Source organism: Erinaceus europaeus, chromosome 3 (genome assembly GCF_950295315.1).
Source record: "Erinaceus europaeus chromosome 3, mEriEur2.1, whole genome shotgun sequence".
Taxonomy (NCBI): domain Eukaryota; kingdom Metazoa; phylum Chordata; class Mammalia; order Eulipotyphla; family Erinaceidae; genus Erinaceus; species Erinaceus europaeus.
Window position 1 is genome coordinate 128,142,769 of NC_080164.1, and position 26,871 is coordinate 128,169,639.

At 37.9% G+C, this 26,871-nt stretch overlaps 1 protein-coding gene across 2 annotated transcripts in view; it reads left to right on the plus strand.

Annotated features, from left to right (window-relative positions):
* Nucleotides 1-26,871, plus strand: part of BMP2K (BMP2 inducible kinase) — a 135,234-nt gene that overhangs the window by 65,762 nt on the left and 42,601 nt on the right. For both annotated transcript variants that reach the window (XM_060187921.1, XM_060187923.1), the window contains exons 8-14: nt 5,523-5,626; nt 12,489-12,568; nt 16,040-16,200; nt 18,230-18,489; nt 19,905-20,003; nt 21,704-21,894; nt 23,457-23,614. In XM_060187921.1, coding sequence (XP_060043904.1) covers nt 5,523-5,626; nt 12,489-12,568; nt 16,040-16,200; nt 18,230-18,489; nt 19,905-20,003; nt 21,704-21,894; nt 23,457-23,614 — 1,053 coding nt within the window. The remainder of the gene's footprint in view (nt 1-5,522; nt 5,627-12,488; nt 12,569-16,039; nt 16,201-18,229; nt 18,490-19,904; nt 20,004-21,703; nt 21,895-23,456; nt 23,615-26,871) is intronic.

Genomic DNA, 26,871 nt, shown 5'->3' on the forward strand with positions numbered 1-26,871 from the left:
TGTATGGTTGCTTGGTTCCAACTCTTATTTGCATGTCTTCTCTGTGTTTATGTGTGCATGTGTATTGTGTGTCATGAGAAGATGGAAAAGCTAAACATTGTTGATTTTAGCCTCTACATTTTTCTTTTAATATTTTTTAATTTTTATTATGGGGACTAATGATTCACAGTTAATACAGTTATTGGTGTGTATGTAAAATTTCTGTTTTGTGCAGAACACTCTCACCACCAGCATAGGTCAACATCCAGTATGGGACACCAGGACCTGAAAGCCCCCTGCCCTCCCCAAAGTCCTTTACTTTGGTGCAATATGCCATACCCAGTCTAAGTTCTACTTTGTGTTTCTACATTTTTTCCTACTGTGCATTGTATGCTTTCTTTGTTAATATGTCTATACATGTACAGATTTTAGTTCTTATCAGTGTTAGTACAAATTTGGTCCTTTTATTAGTAATGTTTTTGAACTTATTCCTGAGAACTAGACAGAAATGAAAAAAAGACCGAGTAAAGTAAAAATGGCCAAGTTTCAATTTTATATATTTTATCTCCTATTAATGTTTTCTTATGCACTTTATCTTTAAAATATACATTTCAATAGTAAATTTAGCAAAGTAGTTTTTTTTTTTTTTTTTTTGGCTGTAAAACCACAGCTTCATGCATGTACAGTTTCACCACTCTGGCTCTCTTTTCCATCTAGATAGGCAGGTAGAAGGCTGAGATAGGAGAGAGAGCTTGAGTAACATAGCACAGCACTAGGAGTGACTGCTCTCCTTGTACCTCCTTGTGTATTGCCATGGATGGGACTTAGACCTTGTTCATGACAAGGCAAGGCACATGCCCAGCTAGTTGAACTGTCTTTCTGGCCCCTCAAAGTAAAGATTAAAAACAAATAAACAGCAACAAAAAACTTAATCTACTATATGTTTATATTTTTTGACTTGTTTTACTTGCATGTTTATGTGATTTTACCTGTTTTTTCAGTATTCTATGTCAGTATTGCTATTTGCTTTAATAATGCTTAATTAATAATACTGTTTTCTGATAAATTTTGCATTCAGATAACCTCAGGATTTGTCTGTACTTATAGTTATTTCATAATATAGCTTTTTATTGTTAATTATATATTCTTGCAATATAATATGCTTCCACTTGTTACTCTGAGGTAAAGGATAGAAAAAATTTATCAGTGTTAATAGTTTTACTAGTATATCTATTTTCTTTTTTTTTTTAAATAAGTCTTTTTAATCCTATATTTTATTTTAATAAGACAAATAGAATAAAAGAAACAAAGCTGAAAAAAAAAAGAGAAATTCAGGGGGAGGTAAGATAAAGAAGGAAGAGAGAGAGACACTTGGAGCACTGCTTCATCACTCATGAAGTGCATGATAATGTGTGCGCTCAGCCAGGTTCACCATTGCCTGGCCCCATACACCTACTTTCTATAACGTAGGATTTTTGACAAAGAAATTGCCATGCCAAATTTTTGTTAACACTAGTGTGGTTATATATATATATAACACTTGTTTGAATAAATTTTTGATTCTCATTAATTTGATCAAGGTTAGTTACTGTTACCTATTTTAAAGCCCAGTTCAATTATTTTTCTCTTTTTTCTGTACACTTTTTCCTTAGAGGCAGCAGAGTCAGTGATTTGGAATTTCACTTCTCAGCTTTTGTTCAGTTTTTCAATGGACAAGCAATGCTAGTGGATTAGGAGATAGGGAAATTCTTTTCATTTCTGGATCTTAGAGCTGAGAATATTTAGAGGAGAATGACAAGCATAGTTAACATGATTAGTGAGCAGAAAGGTACTCCTTGGGCTTTCTCTCAGCTTCTGTGTTGTAAAGTAGTAGAAAGTTCATTGTGGATATTAACAGCCAAGGCCTTTGGATTCAGAGGGACTTGGCTTACAGCGCTTACTTGGTACAAAACACTGAGCACTTCCATTTATCTCAATCATTTTTCTACAATGGGCTTAATAAAAGTAGCTACCTCATGGGATTACTATGAAATTTAAATGAATTATGAAAAGTACTTCTAGCCTGTGGAAAAGCTCACTATCTTATATTGGCCTGGGATCAAATGCTGTTGTTCACACACAAGGAATGTGCTAAGATCATTGCATCACCTTTGTGTCTAAGGGAGAAGTATATTCTTGACTTCTACCCCTCAGATTTCCTTCTGCCAATCTGAATTCAAGTGATAGATCACTGATCTATCTGGAATAAGCATGACCCTGTGGCATTTTTTTGCCGTTCTATAAAGACATCGCAGTTTCCTGAGCTATTTTTAGAAAGTCTCAAAGGAGAATTTGCTATTAGTGTCAGGAATAGTGCTTTTTCCTTAGCACCTGGTTTTGTTTTTGTGTTAAAGATGCTGTGATTTATGTAATAGATTATGTTGCCCTATTTATGTTGACAGCAAGATGCTGAGAGCTAAATCTTGTCCTACATTCACCACTAATAAGTGGTGAAGCAGGGCTGTAGGTGTCTGTCTGTCTCCTCTACTCCCACTCTCTCTCCCTCCCCTCTCAATTTCTCTCTTGTCTATCCAATAATAACTAAATAAAAATTAAAAAAAGAAATATATGAGTAAGATTTTACAGTTAAGTCTAGATTTATCCTCATTTCATGTACTGTTATTATTTTAAAAACATTTACTACCTGTTGATATTAGGATAAAAATCATTTTGGATGATAATACTTGAATTTTCCTGAGTGCTGTTGAATGCAAACACATAAATACTAGAATTAAACTCTCATCTATCATGGCAGTGAAATAGTAAAAATCAAATTAATAAATGATACATATTATCCTTTAAGGATATGTAAAATTAAGTTACATGTAGTTTTTTCCAACTAAGTTCCCCATGTAGATTTGTTAAGTTTATGTTAGTTGTTAATGTCCTTGTCAACCAACTTAATTTTTTTAGCAAAACCCCCCCCACATATTTATAAATAATATGGTATATAATATAGATGTATTAAATGTTGTTTATTCAAATATTACTTAAATTGAAAAGGAATGTTTAACTCATTTTACTTTATAATTTTATGTATTTTATTCTCTATATAATTTCATGAACAAACCAGAATATTCTCTAATACTGTAAGTTTCACAAAGATTTTATAATTATTAGAACCCAGGATTAATCAGTGAAACAGAGCATGAACACGTCTTAACCAAATATAAACCTTTTTAGTTTTTAGATTTGGAAATGTCAGCTTTCTTGTAAAATTGTAAATTTCTATGTTATCCAATGAAAGACACATTGTAGTTGTCATTTTGATTAAACAGAGTTTTTATGCAATGCTGTTAATGTTGGTGTGAATTTTTCTCTTAGTAGCACCATAAGAGCCTGCTCTTATGTCTGAATGTGACATGGGTGTGAAATTCAAAACTACGTTGAATATAGTTTTCATCAGCAAAGGGAGAAAGTATGGAAATAACATGTCAATTTTGTCCCACTTGTCTGTGTAGATTTTAATGTATACAAATTAGTCTTTTCCCATTGATTCAGGATCCTTTAAAAATTGGTAGAGGTGGGAGTCAGGAGGTAGCGCAGTGAGTTAAGCTCAGGTGGTGTAAAGCGCAAGGACCGGCATAAGGATCCCGGTTCGAGCCCCTGGCTTCCCACCTGTAGGGGATCACAAGCGGTGAAGCAGGTCTGCAGGTGTCTATCTTTCTTTCCTCCTCTCTGTCTCCTCTCCTGTCTCCATTTCTCTCTGTCTTATCCAACAGTAACTACAACAATAAAACAACAAGGGCAACAAAAGGGAATAAATAAATATTTAAAAAAATAGTTATTTTGGACAGAGATGATAATAAAAATTCCTACTATGATTGAGTTTTTTGGCTAATTCTCCAGTGTTCACTAGACTAACTTTTTGTTTGCTTCACTTTTTTCAGAAGAATATTTTTAAATTTTTAAATTTTATTTATTATTGTATAGAGACAGAAATTGAGAGAGGAGGAGAAGAGATAGGGAAAGAAACAGAGAGACACCTGCAGCCCTACTTCACCACGTGTGAAGCTTCCCCCCTCCAGGTGGGAACCAGGGGCTTAAACCCAGGTCTTTGCACACTGTAATGTGTGCACTCAACCAAATGTGCCACCACCAGGATCCCAGAAGAATATTTTTATATTGTAATTTATACTTCTCACAGAGCTGTTTTGTGACTTTTTGTTGGTCTCTTTGAATTTATTTCTTTTAAAAATAATTTATTTATTATTGAGTAGAGACAGAAATTTGAGAGGGGAGAGGGAGACAAGAAGAGAGAGACAGAGACAGCTGCAGTCCTACTTCACCACTTATGAAGCTACCCCCCCTGCAGGTGGGGAACAGGGGCTTTAACTTGCATCCTTGTGCACTGTAATGTGTGGTTTTTAAAATAAATTTTTGTTCTTTTTTTTAGTATTTATTTATTTACTTATTCCCTTTCGTTGCCCTTGCTTTTTTAATTGTTGTCGTTGTTGGATAGGACAGAGAGAAATGGAGGGGAAGACAGGAGGGGAAGAGACAGATAGACACCTGCAGACCTGCTTCACCGCTTGTGAAGTGACTCCCCTGCAGGTGGGGAGCCAGGTGCTTGAGCAGGGATCCTTACACCGGTCCTTGCGCTTTGCACCACGTGCCCATAACCCGCTGTGCTACCGCCCAACTCCCCATTTTTTAATATACATTTTAAAAATATTTATTTATTTATTCCCTTTTGTTGTCTTTGTTGTTGTGGTTATTATTGATGTCGTCATTGCTGGACCGGACAGAGAGAAATGGAGAGAGGAGGGGAAAACAGGGGGAGAGAAAGACAGACATCTGCAGACCTGCTTCACCACTTGTGAAGCGACCCCCTGCAGCTGGGGTACCGGGGCTCGAACTGGGATCCTTACGTGGTCCTTGCACTTTGCGCCACCTGCGCTTTACCCACTGTGCTACCACCTGACCGTAATGTATGCTCTCTTAACTTGGTGCACCACCGCTTGGCCCCACTTGAATTTTTATTTTTTTTCCTTTTTTTATTTTTATTTTTACCTCTAGGGTTATTGCTGGGGCTCAGTGCCTGCACTACGAATCCACTGCTCCTGGAGGCCATTTTCCCCCCTTTGTTGCCATGCTGTTTTATCATCGTCGTTGTTTTTATTTTTGATGCTGTCGTTGTTGTTGGATAGGACAGAGAGAAATTGAGAGAGGAGGGGAAGACAATGAAGGAGAGAAAAAGACAGACATCTACAGACCTGCTTCACTGCCTATGAAGTGACTTCCCCAGCAGGTGGGGGCTGAGGGGCTCGAACTGTATCCCTGAGCGGGTTCTTGCGCTTTGCAGCATGTGCGCTTAACCTACTGCTCTACTGCCCTCCCCGACTTGAATTTCTATGTAAAAGAAGTTTCCTTATTTTCTATAAACATTAACAGAGTTTCTTAGTATCATCACTTAGAACAGAAATAATTCTATTGTGTTTTTACTATTTCCATATGTAATAGTTGTTCATGAAACTTGTTGAAATTTTGAAATATTCTTACAGGATTCATGCTTGAGCTTGATCCAGAGCACAGACCTGATATCTTTCAAGTTTCATATTTTGCATTTAAATTTGCCAAAAAGGATTGCCCGGTTTCCAACATCAATGTAAGTAGGATATAAATTGTTGATTTACTTTATTATGTGTGTATATGTATATATATGTGTGTGTGTGTATATATATGTGTACATATAAGTACACTCACTATACATGCACACATCCACTTTCGTAGGTACTTGTTTCATGACAGGAAGACTAATAGTGTGCATATGAGTAGTATTTTGATATGAAACCATATTTCCTATACTTTACACCAAGGTGTCCAGGGTATCTTTTATAAATTGTATGGCAGTGCAGGCTATTCTTCATTGTGCTTTCATTGTAGTCACTGTATTTTCATTTCCCTGAACTGCACAAATTAATGAACTCATTTTGCCTAATTATTTTAAAATTATTGCTACAGTAGCTAGGAAATAGTTGTATTGGAAGATCTTAGGACTTGCACATTTGCTGAAGTTACTTGCTCTTGTGCCGGAGTGGGGCTCTGAAGTCTCATTCTTCATGTGATTGTCTCCTGTGTCTTGTGAAATAAATATAATGTTTTTAAAAATGATTGCTAGATGGTGGGTGGATGTTAGTAACTTGGGATGTTATAAAGAACTGAGATACTGAGCACTCTATACTGAGAGATTTTGTTGAGATAAAGAGCACAGACATTCTTTTTTAACCTCTAGGGTTATCGCTGGGCTCAGTGCCTACAGCCATTTTTTCTTTTTTGAATAGGACAGAAAAATTGAGAGGGGGGTAGATAAAGAGGGAGAGAGAGAGAGAGAGAGAGAGAGATAAGACACCTGCAAACCTGCTTCACTGCTTGTGAAGCGACCCCTCTGCAGGCAGGGAGCTGAAGGCTTGAACTGGGATCCTTGCGCTTCATACTTTGAGCACAGATATTCTTTATGGAAAGATCTGGATTTAATTTTCTATTATCAGTTGCTTTTTCCATCTGTTTGGGAAGTTTCCTCTGTTTTTTTTTTTTTAATTTTTATTTATAAAAAGGAAACACTGACAAAAACCATAGGATAAGAGGGGTACAACTTCACACAATTCCCACCACCAGAACTCCGTATCCCCCCCCCCCCCATAGCTTTCCTATTCTTTAATCTTCTGGGAGTATGGACCCAGGTTCATTATGGGGTGTAGAAGGTGGAAGGTCTAGCTCCTATAATTGCTTCCCCGCTCAACATGGGCATTTACAGGTCGATCCTTACTTCCAGCCTGTCTCTCTCTTTACCTAGTGGGGGCGGGGTTCTGGGGTAGTGAGGCTCCAGGATACATTGGTGGGGCTATCTGCCCAGGGAAGTCCAGTTGGCATCATGGTAGCATCTGGAACCTGGTGGCTGAAAAAAAGAGTTAACATCTAAAGCCAAACAAATTGTTGACTAATCATGAACCTAAAGGCTGGAATAATTCAAATGAAGAGTTGGGGGGGTCTTCATTTTGTAGATAGTTAGTAGGCCTATTTTAGTTATATTCCAAAGGGCCCATGACTGTATTAGTTTTTTCTTTCTTTTCTTTTCTTTTTTTTTTTCTTTCCTGAGCCTGACATCTGATATGCTTTGGATCCAAGTTTTTGTCTGGGGAGATGATGTCATGGCTGGGAAAAGGACCAGAAAGCTGCATCAGGGAAGAGAGTAGCTCCCAAATATGGGAAAGGTGTATAAATATTGTTGACTTTAAACCCCATCGATTTGACCTGATCTGGGGCCCATATTCAGCTTAGGAGCCTATGTCACGTGACCTCTGTATCCCTGTAGATCTGAGCTCACATTCTGTGGTCATGAGTAGGAATGTTCCAAGCTGCCCCATTTTCAGGACCCATCTTCCTCAGGTGGAACATAGAGTTTGTTGTCCAGCCTCCCATTCTCTACCACTGTTGATCCAAGTTGAGGGCATGGTCCTATGGGGGCCCACAAAGGGGTCTATTGTGTTGTTCCTGATAGAGATGACCAGTAACAATCGAGAGAGGGATCTATTTGAGGTATAAGCCCATCATGTCTGTTTGGGAATCTCAGAACTCCTCAACTAGGGCCCAAGCTGATGGGAAGGCCTGATAGTGACTAAAGAATCATGGTTAAAGTATGCCAGTTTCTTGCCCTTATTCAGCTTTTGCAGCCCTTACTTTGATAAGGTTAGCTTTGGAGTGAGTGAGTGAGGGAAGTATAATAGGAAGTAGGTGAGGGGGGTATCTAAGTCTAAGTAGACACTATTTCATTAGGAACTTTATGGTGTCTTTTTAGGTCTTTCTACTTGCTTGCTGCATATATTGACTCAGAGCAGACCATTTCGCACTTTTGCTTTCGGGTATATATTTTGCCCTAATTTATGGATACATTTGAACATATATATGCCCTATATCATGGGACCTGGTCTATATCTAGGTTTTGGGACTTTGCTAGGAAGTGAACCACCTGAAATGGAATTAGAGAATCCTATGAAAGGAAAGGTCTCACCTAAGTAAAGAGGCTGAAGGGTTGACATTCTACACCTGATGTTTCTGGACACAGTCTGAAGTGAAGCATGCTGAGGTGGTATTCATTGCGTTGAGTAGGTTGGGATATCAGCAGCTGCAATATCATTTGGTATGAACTGAGACAGCCATGCAGAAGAGTGAGTCCCACCCTAGAGGTTCCAGGACTGGGGGAAATAAAGACTCTAGAGGAAGCAGGAAGTTCCTGTTGTCTTAGGGATTAAGAAGGCAAGAGATAGTTATTGCTGTAATCAAGTTATTTGGCAGTTGGGTTAATTTTGAAAATCCTTTTGTTAGGATTTGCTGTATCATACGTGACATCACCATAATTTATGCCCTTTGACATTTGTATATATTTGTGTCTTACAGAGTAATGCCACTGGTTGCTTCTGTTCTCCCTGGTCTAAGCTTTTAAGAGAGTCAGCATTTCAAAGACTCAACCTATGGTCTGTGCATTAAAAAGTTTGAGACAGTTAATCAATTTTCCCCCTCTCATATTAATTAGTGATTTATATGGCTACAAGTTAATAGTACATAATAGTACATAAACACTATTCCCACCACTAAAAGACTGTTTCCCATTCCATCCCCCCAACCCCCAGTGAAGCAGAACATCCACTTTCAAAGTGTCTCCCCCCCCCCCCCCCCCACACACACACACACACAGTGAGGTCAAACATCCACCCTCAAACCAGAGATTTTTACTTTGGTGCCCAACTCCAAACTCCATCAAATCCTGCTTTGAGTTTCTCTTTCTGTTCTTCTTTCACAACTTCTGTTTATGAGTGGGATCATCCCATACTCATCTTTATCTTTGAGATGTAGCTCACTTAACATAATTCCTTCTTGCTCCATCCAAGATGGGTCATAAAAGGTGGGTTCTTAATAGCTGCGTAGTATTCCATTGTGTATATATGCCACGGGTTTCTCAGCCACTCATCTGTTGTTGAGCACCTGGGTTGCTTCCAGGTTTTAGCTATTACGAATTGTGCTGCTGTGAATATAGGAGTTCACATATCTTTTTGGTTGGGTTTTATGGAGTCCTTGGGCTACATCCCTAGGAGAGGAATTGCAGGATCATAGGGTAGGTCCATTTCTAGCCTTCTGAGAGTTCTCCAGACTGTTCTCCACAGAACAGTAATGTAATTGGTTGGACCAATTTACATTCCCACCTGCAGTGCAGAAGGGTTCCTTTGTCTCCACAGCCTCTCCAGCATTTGTTGCTGCAATATCCTGTATTTTCATGTAAAGAAAATAATAACCATTATGAAGGTTACAAATAACATGAAAATCCTAGTACTAAGTTTATGGAAGGTGTTGAATCGGTAATAGTTTATTTGGCTCAAAGGCTTTGCATTTCTTTTTAAATTTTATTTATTTATTTGTTTGTGATTGGATAGACACAGATATTGAGAGGGAAGGGGGAGGTAAAGAGGGAGGGAGAGAAACAGAGAGTCACCTGCAGTTTTAACACTCTTGAAGCTTTCCCCCTGCAGATGGGTACCAGGGGCTTGAACTTGGATCCTTGTGCACTGTAGTGTGTACCAGGTGCACCACCTTCTGGCCCTAGGCTTGCATTTTGTTGACTTCATGGCTGTATTTAACTACATATTAGGTGAACTCCATATAGCAAATCTATGTTAATTTTAATACATTTCTGGAATCATCACCTGTTGTACAAAACTCTCATTTTGTCAAGATCATTCTGACTTATCTTGTTCTTAATAAATTTTCCTTTGTGGATACCTTAATCCTCTCCCCTATCCCAAGAGAAAAAAATGGAAATTTGCATCTTTTCCTTTTGTTTTTTTTGAAGCCCTATGTCAATAAAGTACATTCACCGTTGAAGCTGAATATCATACAATTCTTTTTATTATTTATTTATTTATTTATTATTTATTTATTTATTTATTTATTTATTTAATTTAAGAAAGTATTAATTAACAAAGCCATAGGGTAGGAGGGGTACAACTCCACACAATTCCCACCACCCAATCTCCATATCCCACCCCCTCCCCTGATAGCTTTCCCATTCTCTGTCCCTCTGGGAGCATGGACCCAGGGTCATTGTGGGTTGCAGAAGGTAGAAGGTCTGGCTTCTGTAATTGCTTCCCCGCTGAACATGAACGTTGACTGGTCGGTCCATACTCCCAGTCTGCCTCTCTCTTTCCCTAGTAAGGTGTGTCTCTGGGGAAGCTGAGCTCCAGGACACATTGGTGGGGTCTTCAGTCCAGGGAAGCCTGGCCGGCATCCTGATGACATCTGGAACCTGGTGACTGAAAAGAGAGTTAACATACGAAGCCAAACAAGTTGTTGAGCAATCCTGGACCCAAAGCTTGGAATAGTGGAGAGGTAGTGTTAGGGGAATACTCACTGCAAACTCTAGTGTACTTCTGCTTTCAGGTATATATTTTGTAGTAGTTTACGGATACGTGTGAACATATGCTCTCTCTCACAGAAACTGGTGTATATCTAGGTTTTGGGACTTTGTTAGAAAGTGAACCACCTGGGATGGAATTAGAGTATACTATGAAAGGAAAGGTCTCACCCGAGTAATGAAGCTGAAGGGTTGTCATTCCACACGTGAAGTCTCTGGACACAGTCTGAAGTGAAGCATGTTGAGGTGGCAATCGTTGTGTTGGTTAGGTTGTGATCGGCAGATGCAATATTATTTGATATGGATTGGGAGAGGCATATGGGAAAGTTGGCCCTATCCAATGGTTCCAGGACTGGGGGAAGTAGAGGCTCTATAGTGGAGATGTGAGGTTCCTGCTGTCTTAGGGTTCAAAAAGACAATCGATAGTTAATGTTATCATCACATTATTTGGTAATTGGGTTAACTTTGAAAAGTCCTTTTGTTAGGGTTTGCTGTACAGTACTCAGTATCTTGTATATAGCTGTGCTATTGGTTGCTTCTGATCTACTTGGTCTAGGCTTTTGAGAGAGTCTGCATATCAATTACACTGCATATATTGAGAAAAGATTCAGTTTGTGTTTTGAAAAACTTCGAGACATACAATTAATTTTCCCCCTCTCATATTAATTAACTAGTGATGTATATGTCTACATTTTGCTAGGAGTGTACATAAACACCATTCCCACCACCAAAAGACTGTGACCCGTCCCTCCCACCCACTCCCACCCCCCACTGTCCCAGGAAGCTGCATGTCTACCCCTTACCTCAGGGTTATTACTTTGGTGATATCATACAATTCTAACATTCTATTAATGAAAGCAACCTTTCTGACACTTGACTAGATTTTAATATTTTTATTTAGCTAGCATTTGTTGAGCACCTGCTATAAACCAAACAGTATAGAATACGGATAAATGATTTGAGCCTCTACTCTTGACTTTTTCTTGATTTTACAAGCAGTATCATTAAAATTATTTGCATTGGGGCTGGGCAGTGATGCACCCAGTTAAGTGCACATACTCAGTGCCTGCACTATGAATCCACTGCTCCTGACTGCCTTTCCCCCCATTTTTTATTGGATAGGACAGAGAGAAATTGACAGGAGAGGGGAAGATAGGGAGAGAGAAAGAGAGAGACTTGCAGACCTGTTTCACTGCTTGTGAAGCCTCCCCCCCCCCCCCAGGTGGGGAACTGGGAGCTCAAACTGAGATCCTTGTGCAGGTCCTTGCACTTTGTACCATATGCACTTAACCCAATATGCCACTGCCTGGCCCCCTGCAATTTAGCTTTTTACCAAGGTTTTCCTACTTGTTAAGTAGATGTGAAATGGTTCTGCTTATTTTTCAAAGGTTTCTGTGGAATAGTAATATTAAAGTGACATTTGTATAACAGTGATATTTGTAGATTAAATCTGGCAAATTTGTTTGAATAATTTGAGGGTATCTGTTGTGAAACTAATGGCATCTTACAGGCAGACTGTAATTCCTAAGTTTAAGAATATATCTGTAGGGGGTCGGGCGGTGGCACAGTGGGTTGAGCGCACGTGGCATAAAGTGCAAGGACTGGCGTAAGGATCCCGGTTCCTGTCCCCGGCTCCCCACTTGCAGGGGAGTTGCTTCACAGGCGGTGAGACAGGTCTGCAGGTGTCTATCTTTTTCTCCCCCTCTCTGTCTTCCCCTCCTCTCTCCATTTCTCTCTGTCCTATCCAACAACGAACAACATCAACAATAGTAATAATAATAACCACAACGAGGCTACAACAACAAGGGCAACAAAAGGGGGAAAAATCGCCTCCAGGAGTGGTGGTTTCATGGTGCAGGCACCGAGCCCGGCAATAACCCTGGAGGAAAAAAAATATATATATATACACACACACACACACACACACACACACACACACACACACACACACACACACACACACACACATATATATATATATGTCTGTAGTATTTTAAATAAATCTTCCTGCAGCTAAAATAAAAACTAAAATGAGATTTTGTCTTTTTTTTTTTTTTCTTTCAAGAATTCTTCTATTCCTTCAACTCTTCCTGAACCCATGACTGCTAGTAAAGCAGCTGCTAGGAAAAGCCAAATAAAAGCCAGGTAAGTTTTTGAAGTTTGAACCTGTTTTTTATATTTTTGAATCTATTCCCTGGACAGATAACCCCACCAATGTGTCCTGAAGGATGGCTTCCTTAGAGCCCCGCCCCACCAGGGAAAGAGAGAGGCAGGCTGGGAGTAAGGATTGACCTCTTCATTGCCCATGTTCAGCAGGGAAATAATTACAGAAGCCAGACCTTCCACATTCTGCATCCCACAATGACCCTGGGTCCATACTCCCAGAGGGTTAAAGAATAGGAAAGCTATGGGGAGGGGATAGAATATGCACTTCTTGTAGTGGGAATTGTGTGGTGTTGTACCCCTCTTATCCTATGGTTTTGTCAATGTTTCCTTTTTATGAATAAAAAAAAATAAAAGAAATTGTAAAAAAAAAATTTGTTTTTGAGGTAACCTTGGTTTACAAGGCTGTAGATGTTTTGAAACTATAGTTCTTCACCTCTAAAGTGGTACTATACCATGGTCCAGTATCCCATCATCCTTGAAACCGAGTACAATATGATACTGTAAACCAATATTTTAAGAGTTGAGAAGTATAATTTCAAACCCATATATGTATATGCTACTAATTACGCTTGCCAGCAGAGATCCAGTGCCATCACCATGCTACCTTCCCCCCCCCCGCTTCTCCTCATTCTGTCTGATAATCACCAACACTATACTTTAATAGAAACTAGCCTCAGAGTCATTTTGATATTATTGTCGTATGTTTTTCTGTTTTTGTTATTAATATACTATATATGAATGAAACCATCCAGTAGTCATTCACTATTTATGAAAAGGCATTTTAAAGAATATTCTTACTTTTAATTGTAATATGGTGTGGAGTTTCAGTAATAAGTACAAAATCTTTTTTGTGCTAAGAATTGGACATTAATTTCAGTTGAGTCCTCAATCAGTAATCAGGAAGTAGTAATTGTAGTAATTTTGTAATTGGTTGTTACATTGGGTCTGTATTTAGGAAGGGGAAGAATTTTCATATCTTTATCACATGGCAACTCTAGTTATAAAATTTAATGTTTTGCCTTTATTGCTAGTATAATTTTTTGTTTATGCCTATTATCGGCAAGTATTAAAGTATGCTAAATTGATAAACTCTTAGGTATTCTAGTGCATATTTGGCGTGTCTATTACTATGTAGAATTTATAATAACTAACTATAGTGATTATAATTTTATTTATTTTTAAAAAGATTTTATTTATTTATGAGAAATGACAGGAGAGAGAGAAAGAACCAGATATCATTCTAGTACATGTGCTGTTGGGGATTGAACTCGGGACCTCGTGCTTGAGAGTCCAATGCCTTATCCAGTGCGCCACTTCGGGAAGTGGACCACATAATTTTATTTTCTTTAAATTATTCGAGCTTAGAAAATGTACATTGATTTTTAGTGCCATGTCTATCATTAAGCTTAACTCAGTACTTATCATAAAAAAATGAGATGTAAGTATATACATTCATTACCATTTACTGACTTTTTTTGGGGTCAGTTTTCATATGATTCTTGCCATTCACACACTTAGTAACAATTTATTTATTTATTTTTTAAAGAACCACATAATACAGTGTTTTTCTATGATTTTCTAAAAGCTTTTGTTAGAATTTCACTTCCTTTCTTACTTGTGAATAGGGCTCCCTCTTGTGGTACTTACAGCCACTGGACAGAACTAGAGATTTGTCAGTGAACAGTACTGTCTTCAAATGCATCAGATGTTTTGCTGTGCTTAAATCGTGATAAATTTTAAGTTATGTGTTTATTTGAAAATGTGCTAATGGAAATTGATAGATTTGTAGTAATTATGTAATTATGTTACTAAGTGGAAATAACTAAGCAGGCAAGGTAGTTTATGTGGATAATATGCCTGCTTTAGCATGCACATGACCTAGGTTTGAGTCCACCCTCCACCACACTGGAAGAAGACGAATGTTTGTGGTATCTTTTCCTCCACCTCCTTTTATTTGAAAAATGTTGGCTTAGAGTGATAAGCCTTTGATGATGACAACAAAAAAATGTGTGTGTGTGTGTGTGTGTGTGTGTGTTTGAGAATTTTTGTATTGTATTGTACTATCAGATAGATACGTATGTTAGACTCTTCCTGCACTTTTGTGAAAGCAAATTTTTGTGTTTTCTCAAATAGTAGGTTCTTATATTTTCAGAACTTTGCTGAACATTTGAAAACTAAGTCCCAGTGGATTGATTTATACATCTATCAATTTCTACTCAGTGTTTTAAGTAAAGCACAGTTTAAGAAGTACAAGTGAGGGGCTGGGCAGTGGTGCACCTGGTTAAGTGCACATAGTACTGTGCATTAGGACCTGGGTCTCCCTCTCCCCACCTGCAGTGGGGGATGCTTCATAAGTGGTGAAGCAAGTGTGCAGGCATTTCTCTACCTATCTTCTCCTCCTCCTCTCAATTTCTGTTAAGGGTTTTGGCCTTTTTTTTTCCTTTCTTTTTTGATTGCCAGCAAGGTTATTGCTAGTGCTTGTGCCCAAATTACAAACCCGCCACTCCCAGTGGCCATTTTTTTTCCAATTTCCTTTCAATTATACTTGATCAGAGAGAAAGGAATTGAGAGAGGAGAGGAGATAAGAGAGGGAGAAAGATAGACACCTGCAGACTTGCTGTACTTCTAGTGAAGCTCCCCCTTTCCAGGTAGGGAGAGGAAAGGCTTGAACTTTGGGTCCTTCTGCATGATAATAAGTGCACTTAACCAGATATGCTACTGCCTGGACCCTTGGCCTTTTTAGTTTTATATGCACTTGTCTTTTTCCCCCTCAGGTATAGAGTCTAAGGGACATTGCTATTAGTCTTTTCTTTTTACTTCTCTGACTCAGAAACGTGGCCCTTTATTTTATCAAAAAGCTTATGAGATTTCTTTTTTTAAAAAATTTATTTATTCCCTTTTGTTACCCTTGTTGTTTTATTGTTGTAGTTATTATTGTTATTGATATCATTGATAGGAAAGAGAGAAATGGAGAGAGGTGGGGAAGACAGAGGGGGAGAGAAAGATAGACACCTGCAGACCTGCTTCACTGCTTGTGAAGCGAACCCCTGCAGGTGGGGAGCCGGGGGCCTCGAACTGGGATCCTTATGTTGTCCTTGCACTTTGTGCCACCTGCGCTTTACCGGCTGCACTACCACCTGACTCCCGCTTATGAGATTTCTATTTGTCTTTAATTTATTTTAAGAGCAATCCTGTATTCTTTCTGCCTGCTTTATCCACAAATTAAGGATGATATCACACTGGTTTAAGGGAAAAAAATTTAACACTTTACTTCTCCTGTCTGAAGTAGATATTTTCTATTTGAGAATGAGACTTAGGTAGATGCCAGGAGGACTAACATGCTTATACATGGCACTTGAGATACATCTTCTGAAATAGGTACTTTATAGAACAAATGGTAAGCTAGAAATAATTAGAATATTCGGAGTGAAATCTGTTCTTCTTTTGTAGAATAACAGATACCATTGGACCAACAGAAACCTCAATTGCACCAAGACAAAGACCAAAGGCCAACTCTACTACTACTGCATCCACTGTGCTGACCATTCAGAGTTCAGCAACACCTGTTAAAGTTCCTGCTCTAGGTGAATTTGGTAACCACAGACCAAAAGGTAATAACAGTCCTGCCAGCCTCATCCCCTTTATAGTTACATTAAATAAACTATGACTTCATTTCCTAGGGTAGAGATTACTCACAGAGTTAATACTGTACAGCAATAACATAATTCCATATGGACCTTTCCACTGATATCAAATAAAATCAATTTATTATTTTTCTAAAGTTATAGGCAAGGATAAAGCGTGAAGATACGGTATAAAGAGCTCATTAATTTGATACAAAAAGCTCATAATATCCCTTGGGTCATCAACTAGTAGGATGTGAAATTTATAATGGATATCCAAAGTGCAGACTCTTCTATATTATTGGGAAAAGGAAGTTGAAACTCTAGCCACTCAATATTTTATGTCTCTACACTGAATCTATAGCCTTGGCAAAGGGGTTTGTTTAGAAGTATGTGGACACTACAGCATAGAAGTTTTCTTTTTTTTTAACTAAGTTAAAAAAATTTTTTTGGTAATCTTTATTTATTTAATAGAGATAGCCAGAAATTGAGAGGGAAGGCGGGGGGATAGAGAAGGAGAGAGGCAGAGAGACACCTGCAGCACTGCTTCACCAGTTGTGAAGATGGGGACCAAGGGCTTGAATCTGGGTTCTTGTGCATTGTGACACATGCACTCAACTAGGTGCACCACCACCTGGCCCCAGAAATTTTCTTTATCTTATTTTGAAGAAAATTATTTCTCTAATCGAGAAGATATCCTATCATATTTTTCCCCATAAATGTATCTTTTAACATTTCTTCTTTCATCAACTATTAGCCGTGAAAAAGCATATTCTTTTTCTCCTTGAGAATTAGATAGTTCTTCATAAATATTGTAAGTCATCATGTAGAAATCAAATTGTATTATATTTCTTGTTTGTGGTGTTATATATATCTTTTAAATTAATATAAAAAGTAAATTTATAGAATTGCATGTAATCACTTAGAAAGTAGTATGGGGAGTTGGGTAGTAGTGCAGCGGGTTAAGCACGGGTGGTGCAAAGCGCAAGGACCGGTGTAAGGATCCCAGTTCGAGTCCCCGACTTCCCACATGCAGGGTAGCCGCTTCACAGGCTGTTGTATGCTTTACATTGGGTTGTTCTAGCTCTCCCCCCGCCAAGAAAATTGGATCAGTCCTGCTAATTTCGCGGGCCCGCTTGGCCCCACCCCAAGGAACCCCGAGAGGGTTCCAGAGTTCCAGAGTTCCAGAGTTGGGGAGTTGGAGAGTTGCAGAGTTAGAGAGTGCTTGGCGCCGCGGGGGAAAGAGGCAGCAGAGTTCTGTTTGGTGATTAGTTTGTCTTAGTTTATGAATCGTTGTTCCTGAATAAAGAAATACAGCTTCCCTGCCCAGCCGTATGTCTCTGGTCGTCTCTGTTACCCGCCCGTGAAGCTAGCCCGGCCAGCTAGAGCCTCCGAATTTTAACAACAACAGGCAGTGAAGCAGGTTTGCAGGTGTCTGTCTTTCTCTCTCCCTCTCTGTCTTCCCCTCCTCTCTCCATTTCTCTCTGTTCTGTCCAACAACAAAGAGAGACAACAATAATAACTACAGCAATAAAACAACCTGGGCAGCAAAAAGGGAATAAATAAATAAATAAATAAAAATGTGAATAGATTCACTGCAGTAGCACTTCTTGTGTCACATTGTAGAATATTTGTTTGCTTGCTTTTTGTTTTTAAATGTAGCAGGTAAATCATCACCTTATTCTTCAGGCACCTTAGTTAAGAAATACCTATAAACAGTATGTGCAGGGCAATATATATGTGTGTGTGTGTGTGTGTGTGTGTGTGTGTGTGTATTATTGGTAGCAATGGAGTGTTAAGATACAGCAACAAAAGAAGCAGGAGAGACTTGAGGTGAACCTTAAAGAATAAGAATTGTAGCTGTTGGAAGAAGACATTCTTAGAGATCTAGTTGATAAAACTATCTTTCATGGCTACTTATAGTACTTATACTATTTACACTATATGCACCTAAGAATTTTTATTTGCTAAAGGACAGATGACATGTTAATAAAAGACAGTGGAAATCTTTTTGTAGGAGCACTGAGGCCTGGAAATGACCCTGAGCTTGTACTGGGTCAAGCACCCGCTCAGCAGACACCACAACAGCATAGAGTACTCCAGCAACTCCAGCAGGGGGATTGGAGGTTGCAGCAGCTTCATTTACAGCCCAGACATTCTCACCAGCAGCAGCAGCAGCAGCAGCAGCAGCAGCAGCAGCAGCAGCAGCAGCAGCAGCAGCAGCAGCAGCAGCAGCAGCAGCAGCAGCAGCAGCTTCAGGATGTTTATATGCCGCAGGTAATTCTTTTGTTTCTTCAGCTGTGAAAGGAGTAGGATAAAGTAAATGATTAATTGACTATCAGTGAATTTTCCATTTTTGTATCATGAGTACCTAGATTTCCAGATACAAGTAAACATTCTACTGAGTTTTCTGACTAGTGAGTAGTATGTGCTTTATTTAGATTGTGCTTAGTTGTGAAAACTGCTGAGATGGATTGTAGCATGCTTTTAGGAAGTTGTTCATCTCATTATTTGACCCTGTGTTATTTATGATAGTATCAGTTTCTTTTTGTTTGCATTCTGGCTTGAGCTACACAGACTAATGGTATTTTTTCTTACTATCCACTGGGACTTCAGTGCTTTAGGCCATTTTTTTTTTTGCCCTCATATACAGAAACAGGTGTGAAGACAAACAGAAAGACAGCATCAAAGTTATCTTCAATATGGTGGGGTTATACTTGAGGGAAAAAAAAGCAATCTTGCTGGCTCTAATAATAGCATTTTCCTGTAAAGATGATATTAGACTTTTAATGTAGATTTTTTTTTGTTTGTTTGGTTTTATTGTACCTAGGTTGAAATGTGTGTATGAAGGATTACATTGAGAGTTGGGGGGAGCATAGAACAACAACAACAAAAAAAAAACAGCTTAAGTTCTACTCTCTTTACCTCATGAAAACCTATACATTTCTAGTTATACTTTAGATGTAATTGAGTATCACTATGAGATATCCTCCATTATTTTTCCTGAAATTTTTTTTACTCAGTTATACCCATGACACTTCATGAGTGTCTCTCACCTTTAGACTTAGCTGAGAGGACCTTGGCAGACAGTGCCATTTGATGGCCAGAAGATTCTGATTCCAGAAGGAGGTAGGAGATAAGAAGAGTTTGACAGCATACTATGAGGAGTCCCTAGACAGTCATTTTAGGGATATTCACCAAATAGTAAATAGGTTTAGGTTTAATTGAATCTATTATATTTCACTGATAATTTAGACAATAATTTCAGTATAAACATATGTTATAAAGTTATAGATGATTTTTTTTTAAACCAGAGCACTGCTCAGCTCTGGGGTATGGTGGTGCAGGGGATTGAACCTACAACTTTGAAGCCTCAGGCATGAGAGTCTCTTTGCATAACCATTAGTTTGTCTACCCCTGTCCATATATGAGCTTTTAAGCCATAGTTATATAAATGTATATAATTTACAGATTTTGTAAAACTGTTAGGTCACTAATGAAAAGTTGGAAAAATACATTTAAATTATTAAAAAACATGTGACCCACGGTCATTTACTGATTGTATCACTATTTCACAGTAGTATTTGGGCTGTTGAGTTCCCATATCATTGCAATAGTAAGGTGCTATCAGTACTTAAAGAAAGAACATAAAATATGAGTAATAATCGATGCATTTGCTTTTCTTATTGTAGTATCAACATGCAATTCAACAACAGCGGTTACTTCAACAACAGTTTTTAATGCCTTCTGTCTATCAGCCACAGTCTTCTGCATCACATTATTCTGCAATGGTAAGTATCATATCATTTCTACAGTAGAGTATCAAATTGACAATATAAATGGTATTATTTAGAGTTTAATAATGAAAATCAGTTGACATGGATTTTCTATCAGTCAGTCATATCATCTCAAGCAGCTTTAAGGTTGAACTATAGTGCCTAAATTTGACACATCATAATTGATAAGACTTTCTCTTACCTTGCAAGTTAAGGGAATTTTATTTTATTTATTTTATTTCTTTATTGGGGAATTAATGGTTTATAGTTGACAGTAAAATACAGTAGTTTGTACATGTGTAACATTTCCCAGTTTTCCACATAACAGTTCAGCCCCCATTAGGCCCTCCTCTGCCATCATGTTCCAGGACCTAAACCATCCTCCCACACCGCAGAGTCTTTTACTTTGGTGCAATACACCAACTCCAGTCCAAGTTCTGCTTTGTATTTTCACTTCTGATCTTGTTTTTCAACTTCTGTCTACGAATAACATCATCCCACACTCACCTTTCTGTTTCTGACTTATCTCACTTAACATGATATCTTAAAGCTCCATCCAAGATGAGGTGAAGAAGATGAATTCACCATTTTTTTTTTATAGCTTAGTAGTATTCCATTGTGTATATAGACTACAACTTACTCAGCCACTCATTTGTTGTTGGATACCTGGGTTGCCTACAGGTTTTGGCTGTTATAGATTGCGCTACTATGAACATAGGTATACACAAATATTTTTGGATGGGTATGTTTTGTTCCTTAGGATATATCCTCAGGGAAGGAATCGAAGGGTCATATAGGTTAAGGGAAATTTATCATGAACTTTAGCCTTGCCTTATAAAAATGAAACACAAAGGAAAATTGCATTTGCTTCATAAAATTGACATTTTAAAAATGACTGATTAGCAAATTAGTTTCATGTTAATGATGTTAAACTGTTATCTTTTTCTTAGAATATCTTCATTTATTGGATATTAAAGTGTTGAGAGAGAGGGAGGGAGGGAGAGAGAGAGAGAGAGAAAGAAAGTGAGGGAGAGGTGGTCCAGGAGGTGGTGCAGTGGATAAAGCATCATTCTCTCAAGCATGAGGTCCTGAGTTCATTCCCCGGCAGCACATGTACCAGAGTGATGTCTGGCTTTTTCACTCCTCCTATGTTTCTCATTAATAAATAAATAAAATCTTAAAAAAAAAAAAGAAAAAAGAAAGTGAGGGAGAGAAGTCAGAGAATGAGAATGAGAAGTCAGAGCACCATCCCCAGATCATGTGATTACAAGACTTGAGCTGGAAGTCTCAGACATGAGAGTTTTGCACCCTATCAGTTGAGTTACTTTTTTTTTTTTTCTTTTTCTTTTCAAACCAGAGCACTGAACAGCTCTGGTTTATATTGGTGTGGAGGCTTGAACCTGGGACTTCGGAGCCTCAGGCATGGGAATCTCTTTGCATAACCACTGTGCTATCTACCCTCATCCTCCAGTTCAGTTTCCTGGCCGTGTTTTTCCAAGAATTTGTGCATTCTGTACGTAGGCCTTCCATTACAACTTCTTAAGTAGACACACTTCATTTTGCTATAGTTTTCAATATGCTCCTTCCAGATACTGTTTTTCCAGTTTCTGGTTATGTCCTCAGTCTGAAAAGGAAGGGACAGATAGGATAGGTGTGATGTTAGCAGTGCTTTTAGTGACAGGTACTGTTGTGTGTAATGACATTTCTTATTTCAGATGCAGCAGTATCAGCAGTCTTTCTTGCAGCAGCAAATGCTAGCTCAACATCAGCAGTCTCAGCAGCAGGCATCACCTGAATATCTTAGCTCCCGCTCCCCTCAAGAGTTCTCACCAGCCTTGGTTTCCTACACTTCATCACTTCCATCTCAGGTTGGAACCATAATGGACTCCTCTTATAGTGCCAATAGGCAAGTATTTTTCTAGTAGATGCAGAAGAAACTTTGTGGAGATGGTTGTAATTATGGAGTGCAGTCCCTAAGTGACTGGAATTACTGTACGCTCTGTTTCTCTGTTAAGTCCTTCTTTTCCCCTTACTTATTTTCTCTTCTGGCCCCTGTACATTCCCATCCTTTCTTCCATTTCCATCAGCTAATTCTTCTGTTATTTGCAGATAACACTAAGCAACATATAACAGCTTTAAAGACTAATAAATGATTGACTTATATGTTAGTGACATTCTTTGTAATTTAAAAATAAAACCCTATGAAACCACATAGTAATTTAAAAATAATACGTATAGACAAACTAACTAGTTTTTCTATTTTTTTTTCTTTATTGACACCATGCCGGGACATGGTGCCTGCATGACAAATCCACTGCTTCTGGTGGATTTTTTAGTTTAGTTTAGTTTTTTTTATTTGATAAGATAGAAATTGAGAGGAGAGGGCAGAGACAGAGAGGGAGGGAGAGATACCTGCAGACCTGTTTCACCATTTGTGAGGCTTTCTTTCTACTGGTGGGGACCAGGGTTTGAATCTGGGTCCTTGTGCATGGTAAAATGTGCACTTAACCAAGTACATCACTGCCCAGCCCTTTCTACTTAATTATTTTAATTACTTTTTACAATAATCATAAAAATTTTGATTCAATTTAAACAATTTTAATGCATTATGTGGTTCTTTGTAAAGATGATATGATAGCAGGTTTATTACTTACATAGCATAGTTAGGAAACAATATTTGGATTATTCAAACATATTAGTCACTGCTCATGGCCAATTCATATTGAAAATATTATAGTAAAAGTAAAGTGTGATATAATTTTTCAAACAGGTTCATTAAAGGGAGCACTGTAGAATTTTTGTAAGTAGAGGTCTACTGACCATAATGATAACTGCTAAGTATTTCCAGGTATATAAGAGTAAGTAGTTTTAAGAGCTGCAGTTACTGGAGTACTAAAAAGTTTTCATGTGATAGTATTTCATGTTATGAAATAGTAGCTGGAAAAGTTGTCTACAGATGTTGAGTAATGCATGAGAAACAGTACCGTTATGACACATTTGTTCAATGAACATCTCAAAAAAGGGTTAAATTGTGCTGTTTGCTTTAGCATACCTTTGTGTGAGTGAGTGAGTGAGTGAGTGAGTGAGTGTGTGTGTGTAGACTGGACTTGAAGCAGGGGAGAGTAATTGAGAGTAGAAAGGTGAAAACAAATTAATTTTTTAACTGCATGTTCCTAAAGCAAGCATTAGGGTATATGAATAATAATAAATATGTATAAGTGGAAAATGGCTTAAGATGAGGACTCAGATACAGGCAAATAAAGGAACTTGCCCCAAAGTACACAGCTGTTAACGTTATAGAAACTACAGGTAGTCTTCTTCTCATTCCATGCTCTTGTCAGCTATCTCTACCTAATAAAATGATTTGCTTATCTAAGTACTTGTAAAATGTGAATTAAGGCACTTTTATTTCTTCAATGATAATATGATATTTTTTCCTTATTTTTTCTTTCTTATTTATAACCGTAGATCTGCTGCCGATAAAGACACAGTTGCAAATATTACAAATCAGAAGAGTATCAGTAATCCACCTGATATGTCAGGGTGGAATCCATTTGGAGAGGATAATTTTTCCAAGTTAACAGAAGAGGAACTGTTGGACAGAGAATTTGACCTTCTAAGACCAAGTAAGGGACACTTGAAGGCTTATTTTGCTTCCCAGTAAAATAACAGCTTTATAACTATTCAACATTGCCAAAGACTGTTTTGTGGGGGTAAATAGAGATTCTTTTTGTGCATTTGAGGGCAGAAAATCAGGCCATCCTTTAGATATATAATTAAGCTATGTTGTATGCATTTGAAATCAATTGCTTAACAGTAGCTATTAAATTCAACATTACTGATAACATGCTAACTCCTAACAAATACTGCAAATGTTAAATTCAGAATGTCTCCAAAATATGGAAGATTAATGGTCAAATAAATTGGAGTCATTAGTATTTTGCCTTACTAGTTGTTTTACAGCTCTGTTTTCTTACTCAGTAGAAGATATTGTGGGTCTGTGATGCCCTTTGAAAGTGCCTGAAGAAAACATGGGCTACTTACTACATTATGTTAATGTTTTGTAATGCCCTTTTGATGAGTGATAACATAAAAGGTTTGCTTTGTTGTCCTGATATGGTAAAAGTTAAATAAATTCTTTCTACTTCGAATCAGTATGTCAATTGCCTTTTCTTAAACTCCTAAATGTATATGTCAAACCTCACCATATTTCCTGTTCTTTTTCCTTCCTTCTTTGCTTCCTTTCCTCCCTCCCTCCCTGCCTTCCTTTCTTTTTTTGAAAATGGATATGTAGGATGTTTGAGAATACAGCAGGATAATAGCAAAAACTAATTTCTAGTGTATGTAGTTTTCAGATATGAGACGTGTGGGTGGGTGTGTATGCCTATCACATACAAATGTGCTTTCTCATTTAGCATGTGAAAGGTTGTTAATGGCCTCCAGTTATAGTCCCTATTTTATTTTACTTACCTGTCCTTTTAAGACTGTTAGATGAAATGATATTTATCTTATGTAAGATTTATAAATATCATGAATTCATTTGGATTTAAATCTGTGTTTTACATGTTGGTTATATGCTGTGAAAGTTAAATTGCTAAAATACACACACACACACACACACACACACACACACACACACACACACACACACACACACACTCCTTAGCCTTTATCAAAGGTTTGTGACCATTGGTAAAATCAATCTTGATGTCCTTTTACTAAAACAAAATTGTTTTAAGCCACATTCTTTTTTGGGCATTTTTTCTTAGAATTTATGTTGGGACTCCATAAAACTAATAGTTAAAAAAAGGGAATAAAGTTTCTTTCTAGGGGTTGTGGCAGAGGAGACACAGAATGTATTAAAATGTATTAATTACAGGACTAACTGTAAAACTGAAGGTTAAATCAAAACACTTATTTTAATGTAATCTAACCAGGATAGTAACTCAGGGGTTTTTAAGTTGGTTATTTTCTACTTTTTAGGTAAAAACGTTTTTAAAATCATATATGGAATGTGTAAAGGTATTTGTATTGCATTGTACCTTATGAAAAAAGTGTATTCCAAATTCCCTTGAATTTTGAACAGTATTATTTTTTTAATTGGAGGTTAATGGTTTACAGTACAATTGGCACATGGGTACAATTTCTCATCTCACCAAAATAGATGGCTGCATTCATGAAGGCAAGAGTGGCAATTGAATATTTCTGTAAGCATGTTTCACAAAAAATTGAGTTTAACATGTGAAATTCTTAATTATTTGCTTTCAAACTTGAAGATCAGATGATGTGTTATTTATATATGTATTTGTGCATACATAACTAGTATGCTAAGAAGGAATACAGGCTTCATTGTGGTGTTAATTATGGAAAGATACTATGTTCCAAATGAAAGTGCAGGAGGAACTTTATTTGAACATCAGACTTGGAGCAACTCAGCTTTTTGGAAAACTCCCCAGCTGGTCCCTGAGCTATTGAAATTCCTATCACAAGGTGTAGTAGTACTTAAATTGGCACATAGCACCAGAAAGCCTTTGGATTTCTGTCAGTGCCATTTAATTAGATTGTAACCTCAGGAAAGTTACTTAATTTCTGCCTTACTTTCTTATTTATAAACTGGACATAATGATTCTCATGTTAAAGTGTTGTCAAGAAGATTAAATGAAATGATATCATTAAAGCATCTGTACACTCATATACCACTTTCCCTTTCTTTACCATATGAATAAATCTTTTGACTTGTATTTTTGAGTTTATTGATCTTTAACAAGCATTTAAGAATTATATATAGACCTAGGAGGTAACTGAACAGTAATGTAAAAGACTTGTATGCATGAATTTTCCAGTTTGATTCCCAGCTCCACACGTACCAGAGCTGGTCACTACTCTGGCCTGTCTATACCACCAGGTTTCTCTGATGCCAATTAAATAACCAAATTAGAAGGCACTTGGTTGTCAGGTACATGAGTAGCAAGAAATGGCAGATGACAGCAAGGGAGGAGATAGAAAAAAAAAGTTTTTATTTTTCTCTTAAGCTGACATCTGATATGCAGGTGGATCCAAGTTATTTTCTGGGGGAGATGGTGTCAGGGCTGGGAAAAGGACCAGAAAGCTGGATCAGGGAAGAGAGTAGCTCCCAAATATGGGAAAGGTATATATTGTTGACTGTAAACCGCATTGATTTGATGCAATCTGGGGTCCATATTCAGCTTAGGAGCCTATGTGACCTCTGTATCCCTGTAGATCTGAGCTCACATTCTGTGGTCATGAGTAGGAATGTTCCAAGCTGCCCCAATTTCAGGACCCATCTTTCTCAGGTGGAACATAGAGTATGTTGTCCAGCCTCCTTTCAGAGGATGGAACATTCACTACCATGGTTGATCCAAGTTGAGGGCAACGTCCTATGGGGGCCCACAAAGGGGTCTGTTGTGTTGTTCCTGATAGAGATGACCAGTAACAATGGAGAGAGGGATCTATTTGCCCATCATGTCTATTTGGGAATCTCAGGGATCTCCAATTAGGGCCCCAGCTGATGGGGTGGCCTTATAGTGACTAAAGAGTCATCATTAAAGTATGCCAGTCTCTTGCCCTTATTCAGCTTTTGCAGTCCTTGCTTTTAATAAGGTTAGCTTTGGAGTGAGTGAGGGAAGTGTAGTAGGAAGTAGGTGAGAAGGGTATCTAAGTCTAAGTAGACACTATTTCATTAGTAACTTTATGGTATCTTTTTAGGTTTTTCTACTTGCTGTATGCTTTCAGGTATATATTTTGCCCTAATTTATGGGTACATGTGACCGACCATATGCCCTATATCATGGGACCTGGTCTTTATCTAGGTTTTGGGACTTCCTTAGGAAGTGAACCACCTGAAATGGAACTAGAGAATCCT